Source organism: Leguminivora glycinivorella, chromosome 16 (genome assembly GCF_023078275.1).
Source record: "Leguminivora glycinivorella isolate SPB_JAAS2020 chromosome 16, LegGlyc_1.1, whole genome shotgun sequence".
Classification (NCBI taxonomy): domain Eukaryota; kingdom Metazoa; phylum Arthropoda; class Insecta; order Lepidoptera; family Tortricidae; genus Leguminivora; species Leguminivora glycinivorella.
Genome location: NC_062986.1, coordinates 12,071,509 through 12,090,477, shown reverse-complemented (window position 1 = coordinate 12,090,477; position 18,969 = coordinate 12,071,509). Strand labels below are relative to the sequence as shown.

The window sequence follows — 18,969 nt, the reverse complement described above, 5'->3', positions numbered from 1 at the left end:
GAAGAGTCTCGACCAACATCTAGAGAGACTCTCGCTAGGTGGTTGGATCAAGGGTCAGATGCAGAAGGCGGTGATCTTGGACACGGCGCGGATAGTCCGACGGTTCCTCTCTCTGCAGCCCTAACCACCGGCAGCTTGGGCCCTGCCCCGCTGCTGGCGGCACCCTAGGTTAGGTTTTTTATAATGTGTTTATATATTTTGTATTGTTTTGTAAGTGGTTTTGTATTTTACTTTTATAATCATATTATAAAATAGCCTAGCCTGAGATTTAAAATGAATAAAGAGAATTATAAAGTACCTAAATATATATTTAGAAAGTTAACGCTCGTTTTGAATGGCACTTCTCCACTCAACTAGACTAGACCAAATATTCATGGAACAGTCACCAGCATATATGTCTATGAACGGCCGTGCAAAAATATCTAATTTTCTATAGGGGACCATAAGTATATGACGACATATTCCCGGCGTAAATTTGTGATGCTCCGTGACCGGCAAAAACATCGTCTCTCTTTCTAGCGTCTCGCGAGTGTAGCGTCAGGCCAACTGTATGGAAAAAGACGCCGCGTAGGCGCGGCTTAGCCATACAGTTGGCCCGACGCTACGATTGCTAGACGGCAGATGTGGGGAGTGTCCTTATCCGCAGAAATATCTGATCGGGTAGCTTAAAAATATTTGATTCCTTATAAATAAAAATCTAAATTACACTCTCACTCGCATAAATATCTATCCATTGTTAAAGCAAATATATATCTTACGGGCTAGAAATCATTAATATGTAATTAAAGTGCAATAACAAACCCTACCTTAGTTGCCTTAGAGCGGTAAATTGTATGAGGTGATTTGACATCAGACTCACGAAACACGTGCAGTATTGTCAGTGCATATGTCTGTCTCATCTGTTGTTAAACTATGACAAGTAAACTTATTACAAATCTGATATCAGAAGCCTTTTTACAAGCTTTTATTCAACTTGCCTTGTTAGTATATCTTAGTTTGGGCCAAAACGTAGAAGCTAAATTTGACCCGCTTTCCGATTTGCGATTGAGCTGAAATTTTGCACACTTATGTAAATCACGTGACAATGCAATATTCTGGTATCATGGAGGTGATCTGATGATGGAGCAGAAAGGTGGTCAGAGGAACTCTGTTATGAAACGTCGTATCCCCATTGAGTAAGGGGTATTTAGAAACATCTCGGAGAGCAATAGATGATTTTTGAAAGAAAGGTACAGTCGGCTAAGGTAAAGCCTGTGCCAAAAATGATTTTTTTGCAAAAAAACTTATTATAAATTGGGAGGTGAATTTTTATATTATCTCTACATATCATTAAGAAGAAAAACCGGCCAAGAGCGCATCGGACCACGGTCAGTGTAGGGTTCCGTTCCGTAGTTTCCGACATTTTACATATTGACAATTTAATAAATACCGTAATTTGGGGTGAATAGGGTTCCCGGGGTATATAATGCTATTATATTTAAATAATATATTTTATGATTTATGTAAATAATATATTTACAGACATGAAAATGTCTGTCAAAGTAGGCATTCAAATTTATTGGATTTTTTACTCATTTTAACTTCATTTTTGTGTGAAATTTTGCTAAGAATTTGTTCATTATCCTTTTGAATGTAGTGTATACCTACACTTCTAAAGTTTATGTTTAACAGAAAATCATAAGACATATTTTCATTTTTATAATGGTTTTCATGAAGAAAGCGATGCAACTGTGTTGGGGAACTTTTACGGGATGAACAAATATCCGCGGACTGAGGGGTGAATAGGATCAATAATGGGGGAAACGGGTCGCAAAGGGGTGAATAGGTTTACGAAGGGGGTGATTAGGGTCGGAAGAGGGGTGAATTGGGATGTGTAGTCAATGGTTGTCAAATTGTATAAAAGATATATAACTTACCTAAAGTGATGTTTTTATGAATGACCTCTCTGTATATGGACGCAATTTATACGTCAATGTATTGCTTCGTAGTTAGACTAGATACAATAAATTAACATTTAGAAATGTTAATCACACTTCTGTCAACCACAAGTCAACGTTTATACTTAAGTCCACAAAAATCACCCATGGTTGCTATAATATAAACGGATTACTTTAAAATAAAAATCATAAGTATGCAACTATACATCTAGGGAAGAAATAAAATTATTTTATTGAATAATTTTTGATTTGTTATTTTCAAGTTTATATAAATAATAAATTCTCAATTCGCTCAAAGGTTGGAAGAGATCCCTTATAGGTATAAGTTCGCCTTTGTACACCATAACTACATATACTGTATTTTTATGTCCTAACTTGTCTTATGTACAATAAAGTGTTCACATACATACATACATAAATTGAAATAGATATCATACACGAAAGAAAAAACGACAAGGCCCACTGGTGGCCGAGCCGGGAATCGAACCCGGGTCTTCAGCTTACGCAGCTAACGCCATTACCACTAGGCCACCCGCCCGCCGTGTGGTACCCGACGAAATTTCTCTAGTGTATGTTATCTCTGATAGGCACATTTTGACCACCTCGTATATGAATCTTTAAGGCCCTTTTGCACCAACCACTTAACTCAGGGTTAGTGGGCTGTCAACTGTCAAATTCCATGTAAAATGGTGGGTTAACCCTCAGGTTAACCCTCCATATTCGTTGGTGCAAGTGGCACTTAGAGGATTAGGGTATAGCGAGAGAGATGGCGGGTTCGATTCCCGGCTCAGCCACCAGGAGGCCTTGTCGTTCTTACTTTCGTGCGTGATATCTATTTCAATGCATAAGTATGAAAACGGTTATGACTTTATTTTCAAGTAAGTAATTTTTGCTGATAAACTTTTTTTTCGGCATTCAATTTTGTAAGGTATGCTTCCAGCCGAAGATCAGCGCTGATGAAGAGGCACCAAAGAAAACACGTCCGTTCCATACAAGATTTATTAGCAGAGAGCGAAAATATAACCTACCCACAATCAATCGGCGCCTAATTACTAAACTACCCACATTTGTCACAAAATTATTTCAAAAATACTTAAGTCATTATCAGTTTGCCGTTAATATTTGTGGGATATTAAATTGGACCAGGAGTGATATTTAAAAAAAACTATACATTTATAACCTTTTGAATTTTGGAATTCGGTTAAAAAATCCGGCCAAATGAGAATCTATTTTCGCACAATTGTAAAACTAAATTATCTTTACTAGTTACCTCCAAAATACTAAATGAAATGACATCTATTGCGACTTAAGTAGTTTGCATAAATTAGTAACCCAATTCACCTAGAGATGGCGCTGTACTTTGGGCTACTTAGTACATCGTTTTCTGAAGATTTTGGATTCATGGGGTCGGAACGGGTATGAACTAACTTAATTTGTGGTGAATAGGGCCAAAACCGACTTTTGAACGTCGATAGCAGTTTTTTTATGTGCCATGCTAATTTTTTACACAAAAATCTTCCAGCGGTGTGAACTTCGGGTTGTCTTTGAAAATATGTCGTTTTATTTAGTAATTTTCGCTCACCCTAACGTTGGGGTGAATAGGGTCGGGAAGGGGGTGAATAGAGAAAAGTGTAGGTTGATTTTTTTGGATTACGAACAAAACCTGACCTGTCACGAGCATATTATATTTATTTTATCAAAAAATAAGGAACTAATATGTTATGAGTAGTCGGTAATGTATTAATAAAATAAATTTATCGAAATCTAGACATATGATAACCCTAAACCAACCTTTATAGTTATATGGTGCTCTGACGCAGTGAACAAGTAAGTATGGTCGTGGGCAGTGCGGATAACGTGTCAAAATATAAAGGTGGTTTTTCGAAGATGGTAATTTTTATTTTTAATCAAAGTAACCCCAAAATAGCGTTAAAGAGTTGTAATATTTGACTCTGCGAACCGTTTTTTATCTTTTCTTGAGATAAAATACTTTTGTAAGGGATTACATTCGATTACCATTAAAAAAATACATAGGGTATCAAAGTAACCCCAATGTCAGTTTAAGTTTGATAACATCGTTTTTTTTTTGCGTACATTATTTTGTTACCTTTCTAGATTTTTAGCAGGAAAAGACTAAAAAAGTTGATGGTCCCATTTTTTTCTTTCTTTGTTACGTTACATTGACCAATTATGGAATTTATACTTCTCTAACTTCTACATTTAATGGGTAAAAATACCCATTAAATGTAGAAGCTAGAGAAGTTTAAATTCCCAAATTGGTCAATGTAACCCCAGTTTACGGCAGACACCGTGAACCTTTTCTAGTAATTCTCTTTTTATTTGAAATAAAAATCGTTACGATACTAAAATATGCAATCTGAGATAAAAATGCTTTTCATATAGTTACAAACTTAGTTCAGAATTTTTTTCTGTAAAACTTTTATAAATTGTTCTACCTATCAAGTTCAAAATAATTTTCCTAGAAAGTCTTAATAAAGTTCTGCTTTTGAGATTTTTTCATATTTGAGAAAACAGCCCTTATTGCCTGAAATACGGCGACATTGATATTTGCTTTTTCGTATTTTGATGGTATTTTGACTGCACTGTTGTATTTTTTGCCATGCTAACTTGAACCTTATCTCTGAGCGATGTTTTTTAATTTTCAGTCACGTCACAGATGTTTATGACATAACATCTAGGTATTTAGCCATTTAAAAGAAACTACAAGTGGCTTTACAGACGTGGCGACTGCAACTGGTACAGGGCCTAAGCCATAATTTAAAATTATATTGTGATTTTTATATGTATTTGTGTTTTATTTAATGCTAAGTATGAGTTTCAACATTTTCAACTCAAGAAACTGAAATTAAGAGAAGAGACTAGGAAATTGGGTAAGATCAAGAGTCTGATGCAGATAGCGATGGCGGTATTGGATATGATAAGATATGCGTCGATATTCCCTGTCTTCCTTTGGGTCTCTGACTTGACTGCTGCTAGCTGTACTCTATTCATTAGGTTTTTATTTTATACACATGCTTTATTTTTGTATAAACTAAATGATAAAAAAACCTAACGACCAAAAAGAATAAAGAAAATATCTGATAGTCTTTAATACAACCCGCATATACGTAATGCACAGCTCAGCACGGGAAGCATGGTCGCGCGATAGACGATAAAATAGCAGGCCGTCCCTATCGCACTATTTGTAAGTGCGATAGGGACGGCCTGATATTTTATCGTCTATCAGGCCTCTCTGAAGACCTGCAGGGCAATCATGGTCGCGCGATAAATGATAAAACATCGGGCCGTCCCTATCGCACTTACAAATAAAGCGATAGGGCTGATGTTTTATCATTTAGCACGCGACCATAATTGTTTGCCTGGAGGTATCGGCCTTCACACACGTCTTTGAAAAATGTTTGCGGGGATAGGCGGGCTGACGATTTTTAATCTAAGTATAGAAAAGTAACGCAAAATGAAGTGCAAAGTAATTTGAAATACACCTAGGTAAACAATCAACTGAGTAAGGAACGTTATCTACATATTTAGGTAAATTAAAGTCACATGAGACATGGACAGAGAAGGAAAGCTAGATGACGCGTATTTTTTCTCTGTCTTCTTGTATGCTACCTTTTTTACAGTTTTAATTTCTCAAAGGAGGTCAGTAGTTGACTACAAACTCAAAATAACACTCTTGAAAAAAATTAAGGGTCACTGACCTTTCACAGTAAATTGAGGTAGTGTGAGTGAAGGGTGTTTGTGTGTGTAATGGGGTAATTTGACAGATTCTGAAAATTCTCCCTGCTCTACCCCCTCTTAAGTACACCGAATTATTATTGGTCTTTACTATAAGTCACAATAAAGTTAAATAGCTTATTTATCCGATTGGCGATATCGCGACGACCGGTCGGTCTGGCCTAGCGCGTAGTGACCCTGCCTGCCAAGCCCCCCCGAATCCTGGTAAGGGCATTTATTTGTGTGATGAGCATAGATATTTGTTTCCGAGTCATGGATGTTTCCTATGTATATAAGTATTTGTATATTATGTATATTGTTGTGGGTACTCACCCACAACACAAGCCTTCTTGAGCTTACCGTGGGACTCAGTCAATCTGTGCAATAATGTCCTATAATTCATTTATATCGCGGATATTCCGCTAGGCGGTTAAAAATTTTGTTATTATAACTGTAGGCTTTGAAACCTATAAAAATTGCAATTTGTGCCCACGATATATTAGTGAATGAGAATGTCTCCTTTCGATTGGATATTTTTATGGCTTTGATAACGAATCGTAAAATTTTCATTAGTCTTGACTTGAACAGATTCTTAAGATCCTACTATAATAAAAGGTTATCGATGAAAAATAGAAAAGTCTCATATCCAACATATGACAGCGTTTCATACTGCTATGTTAAGATTTTTCCTCAAGTATGCTATCGAATAATTACGTATCTGCGCAAACATACCTTTAAACCAGGTCATAAAAACGGCAAGCATAGTTAGGATACATTAAAAACTTGGTAACAGTTCTCCTTATCAATGAAAATAATCTTAGTGTAAATCAGAATCAAGTGATAACGGTGTGACGTGATAAAAATCGGTCAACCCGAAATGTCTTTTGTAATGTTATATCAATGATTAATGAATACACACTTTTATAGAGTGGCTTATGACATGTATAATCTATGCTTTCGCAATTTATTATCACATGACAGCAGTTACGGGTAACATTGCGTATGAAATCCATTTGTGACGAGAACATTAATTAATATAAGTAATACGGTAGTAACAACATACTTATTTACTTGTATTAACCGTAATATGTACTTTCTTCCCGTGGGTGTCAAGGGACAGTAAGAAAAGACTCAGGATTATATCCAAACCGATTTGCGGATTTTTTTATATTAAATAAAGGCCGAGGTGTTTACTATTATTCTGCTCAATGGAGCCGCAAAGTAGCAACATCCTTTAGCAGAGGGCCGAAAGGTGACATTATCCGGCTGCAGGACAGGAAAAGTAATAGCAACACGATTTGTTATTCTTTGAAACACATTTTGTATCGTCACACTGAATGTATAATCTTCTATTATGTTTTTGTTGATATTAAAGTATTGATATATTTAAAAGCGCAAAAACATTATCTTGTTTGTCTCCAGCGTTTTTTACAAATTTATATCATGGGCGCTGTTGTTTTTATCTATAGAACCAAACCTTACTTAGTAAAAAGTAGTAAAAACCACCGGTGAGTAAAGTCTAAACTACATGCATGCAAATTAGCTAATTGTAGATTTGGGTCAAAGTCAGTTTAAAAGATATCTCATAAACACGACGTCACGTACGACCAAACTGAAGCAAACCTTGTTACAGAGGCCCATTCCCGTTCAGTGGCAGTTTGGTAAGGCTGGTTACACACTACTTTTAATAACCCAGTACAGAACAATAAAAAACAGAAAATGAAAACAAAAGGGGAAAAAAATTGTAACAAAACGCACCTTAAATCAAATATTGCCCAGGCCTTGTACCAGTTGCAGTCGCCACGTCTATAAAGCCCCTTATAGTTTTTTTTAAATGGCTAAATACCTAGATGTTATTTCACAGATATCAGTGAAAAGAAAGAGGACTTTGCCGGCCTATTAAGCCAGCAAGAAATCGACCTCTTGTCCTAGCCGCACCTGAAACGTCATATTTCGCGGCCAATTATAAGGCACATAGATAACATCAATATTTCATACCATGTTTGACAAAAGATAATTTACAAGTATAACCAGACGTAGCGTCGAAAGTAAACCTTGTTAACGTTCATTCCCGTTCAGTGGCAGTTTGATAAGGCTACTCTCACACTACAGTACTTTTCTACCTCTTTCAAGCGAGGAACATCTATAGACGTCGCCACATAAGCGCTTCGCTTGAAAGCGCTATCCGTCTGATGAAGTAGAAATAATACAGTTCAGTTTAATTTATTTAAATACTAGCTTTTACCCGCGGCTTCGCCCGCGTAATAAAAGTATTCATTAAGATTTTCATTTGGATCCTTAGGTTTCTCTGTAGGTATATTTATCTGCGATTATTTCGATTGCACATAATACTTTTGCTTGCAATGATTGTAGAAATATTACACATCGACCACAGCGTAGGTAATTCTATATACGCTGGGGAAACCTTTATAAACATCCCACATAGCCCGTATTTCGACACTATGATCGGTGGGTAAAAAGTACTTTTTTCTATTATCCCTTAAAATTTTTTACATTTTGCTTATACTTATCGCAAATGTAATCTTCAAGCAAGCAAACAACGATCGTCTTAGAGCACATTGATTGTAAGAGACCGCCGACCGATTATCCGCATCCCTCTAACGATACCCATATTATCCGTATCGCTATCGCTATCCCTATCCCAATCCCTATCCGTTATCAAGATGTTCAATGATTTCTTATCAAGTGCTAAAATATAAAGTTTCATGGTTTTATCTTTTAAAATTAAGAAATCCCATACAAACTTTCAACCCCTTCATCCCTTTTTTTCGAAATAAAAAGTAGCCTATGTTCTGTCTCAGGGTCTAAAGATTGTCTGTTCCAAATTTCGTCAAAATCGGTTGCGTGGTTTAAGCGGGAAAGCGTAACAGACAAACAGACAGACAGACAGACAGACAGACAGAGTTACTTTCGCATTTATAATATTAGTATGGATAATCGCATGTAGCGTCTAAAGTAATCCTTGTTACCCAGCTCATGTCCGTTCAGTGGCAGTTTGGTAAGGCTGATTATAGTGAGTACACACTACTGTACCTTTATATCCGTGTGACGAAGTAGAAATAATATATTTAGGTGTGATTTAAAGACACTTTATAAATTACTAGCTTTCGCCCGCGGCTTCGCTCTCTGACGCGTGATAAAGGTAAGTAAGTTTTTAAGGTAAGTAAATTTCAATTCATCATCAATCAAATAAAATCAAATAAAGAGTAAGTAGCCCATGTCACTCTCCATCCCTTCAACTTTTGCCACATAAAAAATCACGTCAATTCGTCGCTCCGTTTTGCCGTGAAAGACGGACAAACAAACAGACACACACACTTTCCCATTTATAATATTAGTATAGATAAATATAACGTCACGTAGCGTCGAAAGTAAACCTTGTTAACGCTCATTCCCGTTCAGCGGCAGTTTGGTAAGGCTGGTTTCACACTACTACTGTTGAAGTAGATAGAGTTGAGTGTAATTTAAATATACTTTATTAATATAACCGTACCTAGCGTCTAAAGTAAACCTTGTTACGAACGCACGTCCCAGTTCAGCTTTAGATTGATAAGGCTGAATTTACATTATTGTATCAAGTTTTCCGTACGATGAAGAAGGAAAATTAAAGGTCACGTCTATACGGTCACTTTAGAAGTATGCCTACTAATAATTATAACTATTATAAGTTTTATAACCAAACAGCTTAGTAAATTAAACATTCGTTACAATGTTCTTTAAAAATATAAACCTTTTTTTGAACTGAACGGTCGTTTCGTCCGAAAACTTCGACTTCTAGGTTCCGTTTTCGATTGTTTCATAATGGCAGAAGTTTCCAATGTAACACAACGAAACAGGAAGATACATGACTGCTTTGTTCCACAAAAATAATGAGCAACCGCAGTAAGGCTTTAACAAACGGTATTGTATTTATAGAAAAAAACTTTTACATTTACTGTATATTCGATAAACTTGTTCATATTTATTTAGCTATCTTCGTCTATGAGTAAAGTACAATTTCATACTTAAACGAGGCGTGCGTTTCAGTGATATAAAACGAATCTGAAAAAATATCATTACCTACGCTAAAACAACCAAACAATAATATGTGATCTTTTTGATGTTTCTAATTTTTTTTATAAAACATATCTCAGTGTTAATTGTTGTTTAAGCTAACTACGCTAAGGTTATGCAACCGTATCGTGTATTTTGATACACGATGTATATATAACTTTTAAAATCGCGCAGTGTATACTAAGCCTAAGGTTAATAGTTGGAGTAGGGTAACCACCCCTCGGAGGAAATCTTCATACATGAATGGTTTTTTTGTAGTCCAGTCTCGCGCGAAGCTTGTGCCCTGGTTTAAACTAATCTTTACATTTACGGCTGAAGTTCGAGTAGCGGTTGAGAAATAAATAAGGCCCGTAACTTTCGTGGCCTTTTAGGTAAGTTTAATTACTAGGATTTAGATACACTGAAACCTATACGGCCGTCCGACATCTGTTAGAAGTTAGTATAAATTATTTATGTTAATAACGTAGGTAAATATAAACTAAGATACTTATTAAACGGTAGTACCTTCTTTTGATACTTTTAACGACATAAAGTAGTTACGCAACAAAACAGGCAATCGTAAGTATTGTAACCTATCGCTAACTCGATGAAGTCACGTTTTTGTTATTTATTTATTTAACCTTTATTGCACAACATAAAGTACAAATGGCGAACTTAATGCCTTAAGGCATTCTCTACCAGTCAACTATTGGACCAAACAGAAACTTACAATTGGTGCGGAAAATAAAACAGAAATTTAAATAGATATAAGTCACTATCTAAATACTATATGCATCATCAATATACATACATAAATAAGTACAATCATATACATACATAAACTAACTAAAAATATATACATACATAACATATATAGTACCCATTTAATCATTACTGTCTAACAACTGCTACTACTCATTATCATCTAGCAATAATCATTAGCAATAATTAATAGCAATAATTTGTTCTTCTGATGTTTTACTTTAACAATTTTTAACATTTCAGATAGTGCAATTTCGATAGTATAAATGTAAGGACTATCTATCACTAGAAAGCCTGCTTTGTTATGCTAAATAGATTCATCAATTTAAGAGCACAGGCACATACAGAGACAGACACAGCGGTCAAATATACGACAACCCCTATTTTTGGTGGGTACTAATATTACCTAACCAACAGAAGTCAATTTACATACAACTCTGTAAAATGACAAAACTCGTAGCCGACGTGCGTATGTCGGGTCATCGTCTTGCACATAATTAATAACCGCGGTCACAATAAAATAAAACAAATATCCTCGGCTGCATGTACGAGGGGCGAAGTGTTTGCTTACATTTGACTTATGTATTCTTTATGCGTTCGTGCCCTAATTTGTATTCGAAGTAACCAGCTGGTTGAAATCGAACGTTGTAAAACTTCATACGTATTTATAGCTAAGTTGCAGTCGATCTATATCCGCCTTTAGTTTCAACAATGCTGTCTTTATTTTTTCGTTCGTACAGCATCAATATGTATAAACATACCAAAACGAGGATGATCGTACTTTTGTACCGTTTCAAGTGTTTCAACCTCAAATGACGTTTATAAATATGTCTCAAAACGATTTCATCTTCTCTTACTAAATACTTATATCAATTCCACACCATTGCAAACACTAACTCATCTCACTTTTCAACTTAAATGTTACAAATTGTACTGTAAGCAATAATGCACAAGGTTTTAATGTTGGTTGAGTTTTGTGACTTTATACTGAAAATGAAGCCTTTATGTCTAGATACATTTTAGCTGGTTCTATTATCTTAGTCCCCTATAATAATATTTCACAATGAAGCGCTCGTAATACATGGAACACTCTCATGGCTCTACAAATGGGCAACACACGGATTGGCAATTTACTATACAAAGTATAAACTGCATATTGTCAATAACTACAATAAAGTTATGCATCCAATTGTGTGTATTATCGTAAATATCTTATCCATACTAATATTATAAATGGGAAAGTGTGTGTGTCTGTTTGTTTGTCCTTCTTTCACGGCAAAACGGAGCGACGAATTGACGTGATTTTTTGTGGGGATAGTTGAAGGGATGGAAAGTGACATAGGCTACATTTTGTCTCTTTCTAACGCGAGCGAAGCCGCGGGCAAAAGCTAGTTATATAATAATTCTATTTCAAGTTTTATTTATCCTTGCACCTTATAGCAACACCCCTGCAGCGACATACGCTTTTAACGTTCGCGATTAACTCAAAAACAATTGAACGGATTATTAAGTGGTTTGCACCTATTAATAGAATGATTTCTGCGAAAGGTTTAGGCACTAAACTTTGTAATGATGTCTAAATAGGTTGAAATATGATGATAGTTACTAAACCAGTCGGAAAAATTTGCGCTGGCTTGACGATGCCCATTCCGTTTGCGATATAACAACACCATGCATGGCGGAATTGTCTTTCTTTTATTGGCTTATAAATAATGTCAGGGACATTGAGGTATATGTACTACGTACTAGAGGCGACGTTGCCAAGCAAAAACACTGCACATGCTGACAAATGCGCGGGGTGCGGGGAGCGGTTATTTACGCGTAGAGTAGGTCTACCACCAGATGTGACACATTATTATATTCTGCCTAACGGGAATTTTACATTATAGTTAAATACGGATATTCTAGTCAAACTTATTTATTTATTTACAACTTAAACAATACAAATTAATACAAAATAAATGTGCTGTATTTATCTTCTTCTTTAAAATACACAATGAACATATATATGTGTGGTCAGTTGGTAACCAAGTTTCCTCAGCACGATTTTTTTGGACAAAGCGTATAAATTGTTCCATTTTTTCATGACCAGGCCGAAGAAAACTGCAAAAAGTGAGCGTGCTAAAAATACAATTTTACTCAAAAACTATTAACTATAAATATATATATAAAAAAAATTTTTTTTTTTTTATATTTTAGTAACATAATTAATGAAATAGTAAGTAGTTACTTATTAATTTTCCAAATAGAAATATTTATATTTCGCAACTCTATTAGAGATGAAACACATTACATATGTAGTAGGAACAGTGTAAATGGCACATCTGCGCGGTTAACTTTTTATAGTCTATGATTGCGTCACCAAAATGGCGGCAATGTCGCGCCCGCTCGCGAGTTTGTAGAATATTCAATCTTAAAATATTATAGACGAGTTTTTTGTTTAATTTACCGATGAAATGTCACACCTTGGCTTTTATTTGATTTCCTCGAGTGATTAGTACAATTTTTAAACACACAAGAAGGCATTATTCACGTGGAAAGTAAATGCATTACGGCACGTCACTGCACCGCAAGGACCCGGTAAGGACTGACAACGTTGCGGTCCAGTGGACCGCAGTGCGTTGTGTAAAAATTCTCTTAGCAACGTCGCCTCTAGTACGTAGTACATATACCTCAATGGTCAGGGATGACATCTCTATATTTTATGGATATCTTACTACACCCATTTTTGTACTTTTTCCCGTGCAAAGCTGGGGCGGGTTACTAGTACTTTCCAAATAGAATGAGAACGCGACGAGTATCATTCTTGTTCATCTTATTTCACATTTTGTTAGATTTTCGTTGGATCTAGAGGAGTGAATAAATTCAGGCATTACGCTCGCACATCTAAACTCCTAGATTTACGGCGCCATTCATAATATGACATTACATTCCTTTGAGCAGTGCAGAACATTTTCGCAGAATGTTATAAATATATATATGAGGCCTTAAACTTTGTGGAGAATAATTTTATCTTAGTCGTAAAACCTTAGTGGAATTCTAATGGTCTGGTTGCTAAGACATTTAGATTTAGTAAAATGGTCCTCTGCTACATGGGGTAGCCAATCTATTGAGATTTGGCAAACAAATTGCCTCGAGTTTTTTTAAGCCCCAGACGCAAAGGGGAGATGTTTTATTTACTAAGTATGTACACAACATACACAATTACACATGTTCTTGTGTATGTGGCATCGATTCTCCTAAATCGATTGAGTGCGGTTTATTTAATTGAAAGTCTTATCGGAACTTATGAGTTATGACAGAACATAGAAGATTATAATGGCAGTGACTTCCACAAAAGCTAGTATCCATGGTTTCATACCAATTTTTGGGATTACGTAACTTAGGTAACAGCTTTAATTTAAAAATAATACACTAAGCCCCTTATTCATAAATGGATACTAAAGTTATCAAGTCGATAAAGTTCGTTTGTCCCTTTCTATCACACCAATACGTCGGATAGGGACAAACGAACTTTATCGGCTTGATAACTTTAGTGAACATTTATTAATATAAGGGGGTAAACATAAAACTGAAAAACACCTAGATGAATAAGAAATTGACGCGTTTTTATCAGTAGTCGCATTTATCATGTCACGGCACAATCATGCGACGTCACACGCGTTCGCGATTATCCGTAGTAGATTATGTCAATGATACAAAAACAATATAATTTCCTTGGGCCTAGCGGCGCTGTTGCACTTGAATCTTATCTTTTAAAAGCGGCTTAAGTTTAATAAAAGCTTCTTTAAAAGTAAACCTTATCGATATTCAGTAAAGTTGTGTGTAGAATAGCGTCGTATAAGCAAGGAGCCGTTCTGAAGCGATTGTATGAAACACGATAGGCGCGCTGGTTCGCAACGCCGGCCGATCAATTATGCCGTTTATAGATACTAGGTAATTGTATTGATACGGCATTTTCTATATGGACGTTTATTAGTAGTTAAGTACTGCGAATTAGTTTAATGCTAGTCAATTTATTTTATTGGAAGGTTTTATTGAGTGCTCTTTTATAATGAAAGTAAATAAAAAGATGACGATGATGTGAAGTTTTCATTATCTGCACTTGAATCTTGCTAACTGGACATGAACACTGAACAGCTTTGTAAATATCGAGTTTTATTACCTTCCTTATTTATTAAATCCTATTGTTTTTCAATGTATAGGAAATAAGGCAAAAGGCTTCTAATAGTTCTAATACCTAACCGATGTTACAGTATATTTCTCAAAGAAACATCTATTTCAAGTTGAAGCTTTGTAAACTGTATCTAATCTCGACAGTCGTTGAGAATTTTCAAACAGGTGCATAAGGAATTCATGCATTTTAAGACAGTACATTACGGTAACCCAGTTACTTTCAGTTTTAAAACATTCCCAGGTGTAGCTATCAGAATCAACTTAATAAAATGTCCTTTTCGACATTAGTACGTACGAAATTTTCGTACGAGTAGGACATCTTTGTAAGGTAATCGAAAGGTAAAGTTAAACTTTGAAGAAGGATCTTTTTGTTGATTTGTGGTCTATTGGTTGATTAACCGCTTATGACTGACTACGGTAGAATTTTCTAAATATGTACAGCGTGACTGATACGCTACCCGCGGCTGAAGACGGTCGAAGAGACAACGTACCTATCAGGTTAAGATGTGAGAAGTAAAAGGCTGTTTGTCGAACAGCTGATAATTAGACTGCATTAAGCGAGAGGTCTGCCGGTTCATGGCTTATAGAGCACTGATCTACGCGGCATGTTTAACATGAGATATTTAAAGACCTGAAATGGTAACTTTTACATACCTTAAGCATGGGCACTTTGTCGAGCAGCTCCTCGTACAACTTGCGCTTTTTGAAGGCGCACTTGAGCAAAATATAAGAAAAAAAAAAAGATGCGGAGGAAAGTATGGTGGTCCAGAGCGCGCCGGGGGTTTGCACGCAGACGAACACGGTGCGATGCATGTTGTACATGAGAAAACCTGTGATTGAGACATACCTGGAGAGCTTTTAGCATGGGCACTTTGTCGAGCAGCTCCTCGTACAGCTTGCGCTTTTTGAAGGCGCTCTTGAGCAGGATGCGGTGGAAGGTGTGACGGTCCATGGCCCAGAGCGCGCCAGGGGTTTGCGCGCGCACGGACGCCGCGCGAGGCATATTGTACCTACATGAGAAGACCTGTAGTAGGGACCATACCTGGAGAGCCTTAAGCATAGGCACTTTATCCAGCAGCTCCTCATAAAGCTTGCGCTTTTTGAAGGCGCTCTTGAGCAGGATGCGGCGGAAGGTGTGACGGTCCATGGCCCAGAGCGCGCCAGGGGTTTGCGCGCGCACGGACGCCGCGCGAGGCATGTTGTACCAACATGAGAAGACCTGTAGTAGGGACCATACCTGGAGAGCCTTAAGCATAGGCACTTTATCCAGCAGCTCCTCATACAGCTTGCGCTTTTTGAAGGCGCTCTTGAGCAGGATGCGGCGGAAGGTGTGACGGTCCATGGCCCAGAGCGCGCCAGGGGTTTGCGCGCGCACGGACGCCGCGCGAGGCATGTTGTACATGAGCGCTAGTTCGCCGAACGACCCCGACCCTTCGTACGTGTGCACCACCTGCGAACATAAGGCGGTTAGTTTTCCAGTTTGATTATGTTCTATCTGTTTTAAAGTTGGATTCGGCTGGTTGGTGACGAGCTGACGTTTTAGTATAATGGAGTATAAAAACAGATGAGATCAATGAGATTTATTTAAGAAGTCATTTAAAGCATTTATAAACATTACCTAAGTTATACCTAGGTACAGCTAAGAGACACCCGAGTTTCGAGACAAATTCTTTACGAAGTTTTCTGTGTATGGTATGAGCTGTATAATCGTCCACTAAGTATCATCACAGCAAAATGATTCTCGAGCACACCATTAAACCGACTTCGAGTATACCATTGGACTAGGTAGGCCTGTGTGATTATTTATTATACATACACAAATACATATATTACAAGTTACGCTGTTACTTTTACTTGTAGCACGAATGCTATTTCCAATAGTTATACCTTATTGCAGTTATTGCGTCTCTTTGAATGAAAGTCGAAGAACAAATCTACTTTGATCAGTATTACAAAAACTGCAGAGGCTGCACGCCGCAACTATAAGTTTGCTTGACTTTTTCCAAGTTTCTACGCAAAGATATAATGACTTGTCGATAGGAACGAGATGGTATAGATAAAGTAAAAATATAAACCCACTGATAAAGAAATTTATAAAACATGCCTATGTTTTATAAATGTATTCATACTGTAGAAATAGCATAACGTATGAGAAATGAAGCAAGACATAGTTCACGCCTCGAGGACAAACTGTGGGAAATGTGATCGAACGACAATTTCTGCTTGAACGGGGCCGGAAGGTAGGGTATGGTGAGTAATAATGAAGTATATGATTCTTAAATTTTATAAAAACTGACAAAAATACTCAATTTAAAGACAGATTTCAATGCAGTAAATGTATGAAATCAAATTTCAAATGCATAATAATATGAAAAAATAAGTAGTGTATGTAAAACTGTAGGATTTATCACCAGGTTATGTTAAGATCTTGTTTGTCAATTAGTGTTGTCTCGGTAGAAAATGTGACACAAGATAGTCGTACCTAATGCACTGCTAAAATCAGAACCCTTATTTTCATATCTGCCGTAATTTGGATAAAAAACTAACTAACAGGGCTGGCGCAATGACCCAGTACAAGTGTGTTGCCTTTGAAACAATAGCGAGAGCTCTTATGTCAGAGGGCCGCCTTGGGTCGGGAGCATTACTGTTCCAATCCTATATTTAACTTATTAACCCTTTGAGTTACACAATCACTTTCAAGTCTGTAATAGCTTTGTACGGATTCATTGTTTGTGCCATATTAAGAAAAGACGAATGGTTTACAGATGGTCACGTATTATGAAACGATAAATCGTAAAAAGAAGCAGAAAATAATAGAAGTGTAAAATTCCAAAGAAGCCTTCAAATCTAGGGTGAACAGTGTGCGTAGCCGAATGCACAAACGGTCACGATAATATCTCTTTCGTAGCTATCTATCTCTATCGCTCTTGCGTATTGGCGCGACAGAGCCAGACTACATTTCTGTGGCGTTTCGCGTCGCAGAAATGCCATTCGGCTACGGGGCCAGGCATCTTCTGGGCGAGCTCACTCCATCGTAGGCCACGTCTTTGCCTAGTCTGTGGCCAAGAGTAAGCCCATTTATAATAATAAAATAAAAAACTAATTATTACTTGATAGATGAAATGACGTCATTGTCTTTCGTGGAATCTCTCCGTCTTTGATATGATTTGAAAGGATAATAATTCGTATGAATGAACAATAACGCTAAACAAAAAACACTATGATGTTTACTGTATAAGTCGGCGGCCGATCGTGAAGTTCCTGTGTATTGTTCTGAAATAAAATAATTCAAAAAGGTGATCACATTAGGGTTTGATGATTAAACTCATACCAAGTTAGGCAAAAATTCGTTAAGTTGCTTCAAATGCCTGCAGGGTGAACTGTCTAGCAATAACGGGGCTCCGTCCACCCAGCATAATAAAATAAAACCATTTGCACGTTGAACGATATGTCTAGGAATTTCACGATCTGCCAGATCATACTATAAGTAAGCATAGGTATTTAAATTGGAAGGTATTTAAATAATCAATGAAACGAAGCTTGCATATAGAATTTCTGATTAGCATAACACTGGCGGGTCAGAAATAACGAGATGGGGAGTAATTTCATACAAGAGAGCAATAAAAATAAATCGGCTGTCTACCATAAAAGAGATAACATCTTTGGCAGTCGGCTGTGACGTGACGGTGCCGGCCTATGTTACAAATACTAAAATTAGAGCACGAACATTATGAGTGCAATACTTGTAGGCAAGTCAACTTTAAAAATTAGGTACAAGTATTAAACCATCTCGGAGCAGAGTTTTTCGTACTTCCTCTTTGACACCTTTAAAGTTATCTTATTCATATTTGCCGGATAAGTATAGTTTCGGACCAAAACCATGGTGGAACATAGGACAAACATACACTTATAAAAAGAAACACAAAAACTAAACTATCTTTATCCGTAGTTGAATAAGAGAGATAGTAAAAATTTTAATTAGTATCTGTAACTTATACATTACAACAGGCCGGTGTGAAGTAATAATGATCATCCACGCAGCCAATCAATTCCACATCCTGACTAAAAAGCGTTATTTTTAACCCCCGACGCAAAAACGACGGGGTGTGATAAGTTTGACGTGTCTGTCTGTGTGTGTGTCTGTCTGTAGCATCGTAGCTCCCGAACGGATGAACCGATTTAGATTTAGCTTTTTTTGTCTGAAAGCTGAGTTAGTCGGGAGTGTTCTTAGCCATGTTTCATGAAAATCGGTCAACTATATCGCGGTCGGGGGTTTTATCAAAATTTTAATTTTGTGGTTAGGTTA

The 18,969-nt window shown here is 36.7% G+C and overlaps 1 protein-coding gene across 4 annotated transcripts in view; it reads right to left on the bottom strand.

Moving 5' to 3' along the window:
- The window catches only part of LOC125234485 (cAMP-dependent protein kinase type II regulatory subunit), a 42,841-nt gene that overhangs the window by 16,542 nt on the left and 7,330 nt on the right, over positions 1-18,969 (bottom strand). For 3 of the 4 annotated variants that reach the window (XM_048140744.1, XM_048140741.1, XM_048140742.1), the window contains exon 4: positions 15,901-16,113. In XM_048140744.1, coding sequence (XP_047996701.1) covers positions 15,901-16,113 — 213 coding nt within the window. Of the gene's footprint in view, positions 1-15,705; positions 15,862-15,900; positions 16,114-18,969 lie in introns of all 4 variants that reach the window. The other variant, XM_048140743.1, reaches the window with a different exon arrangement.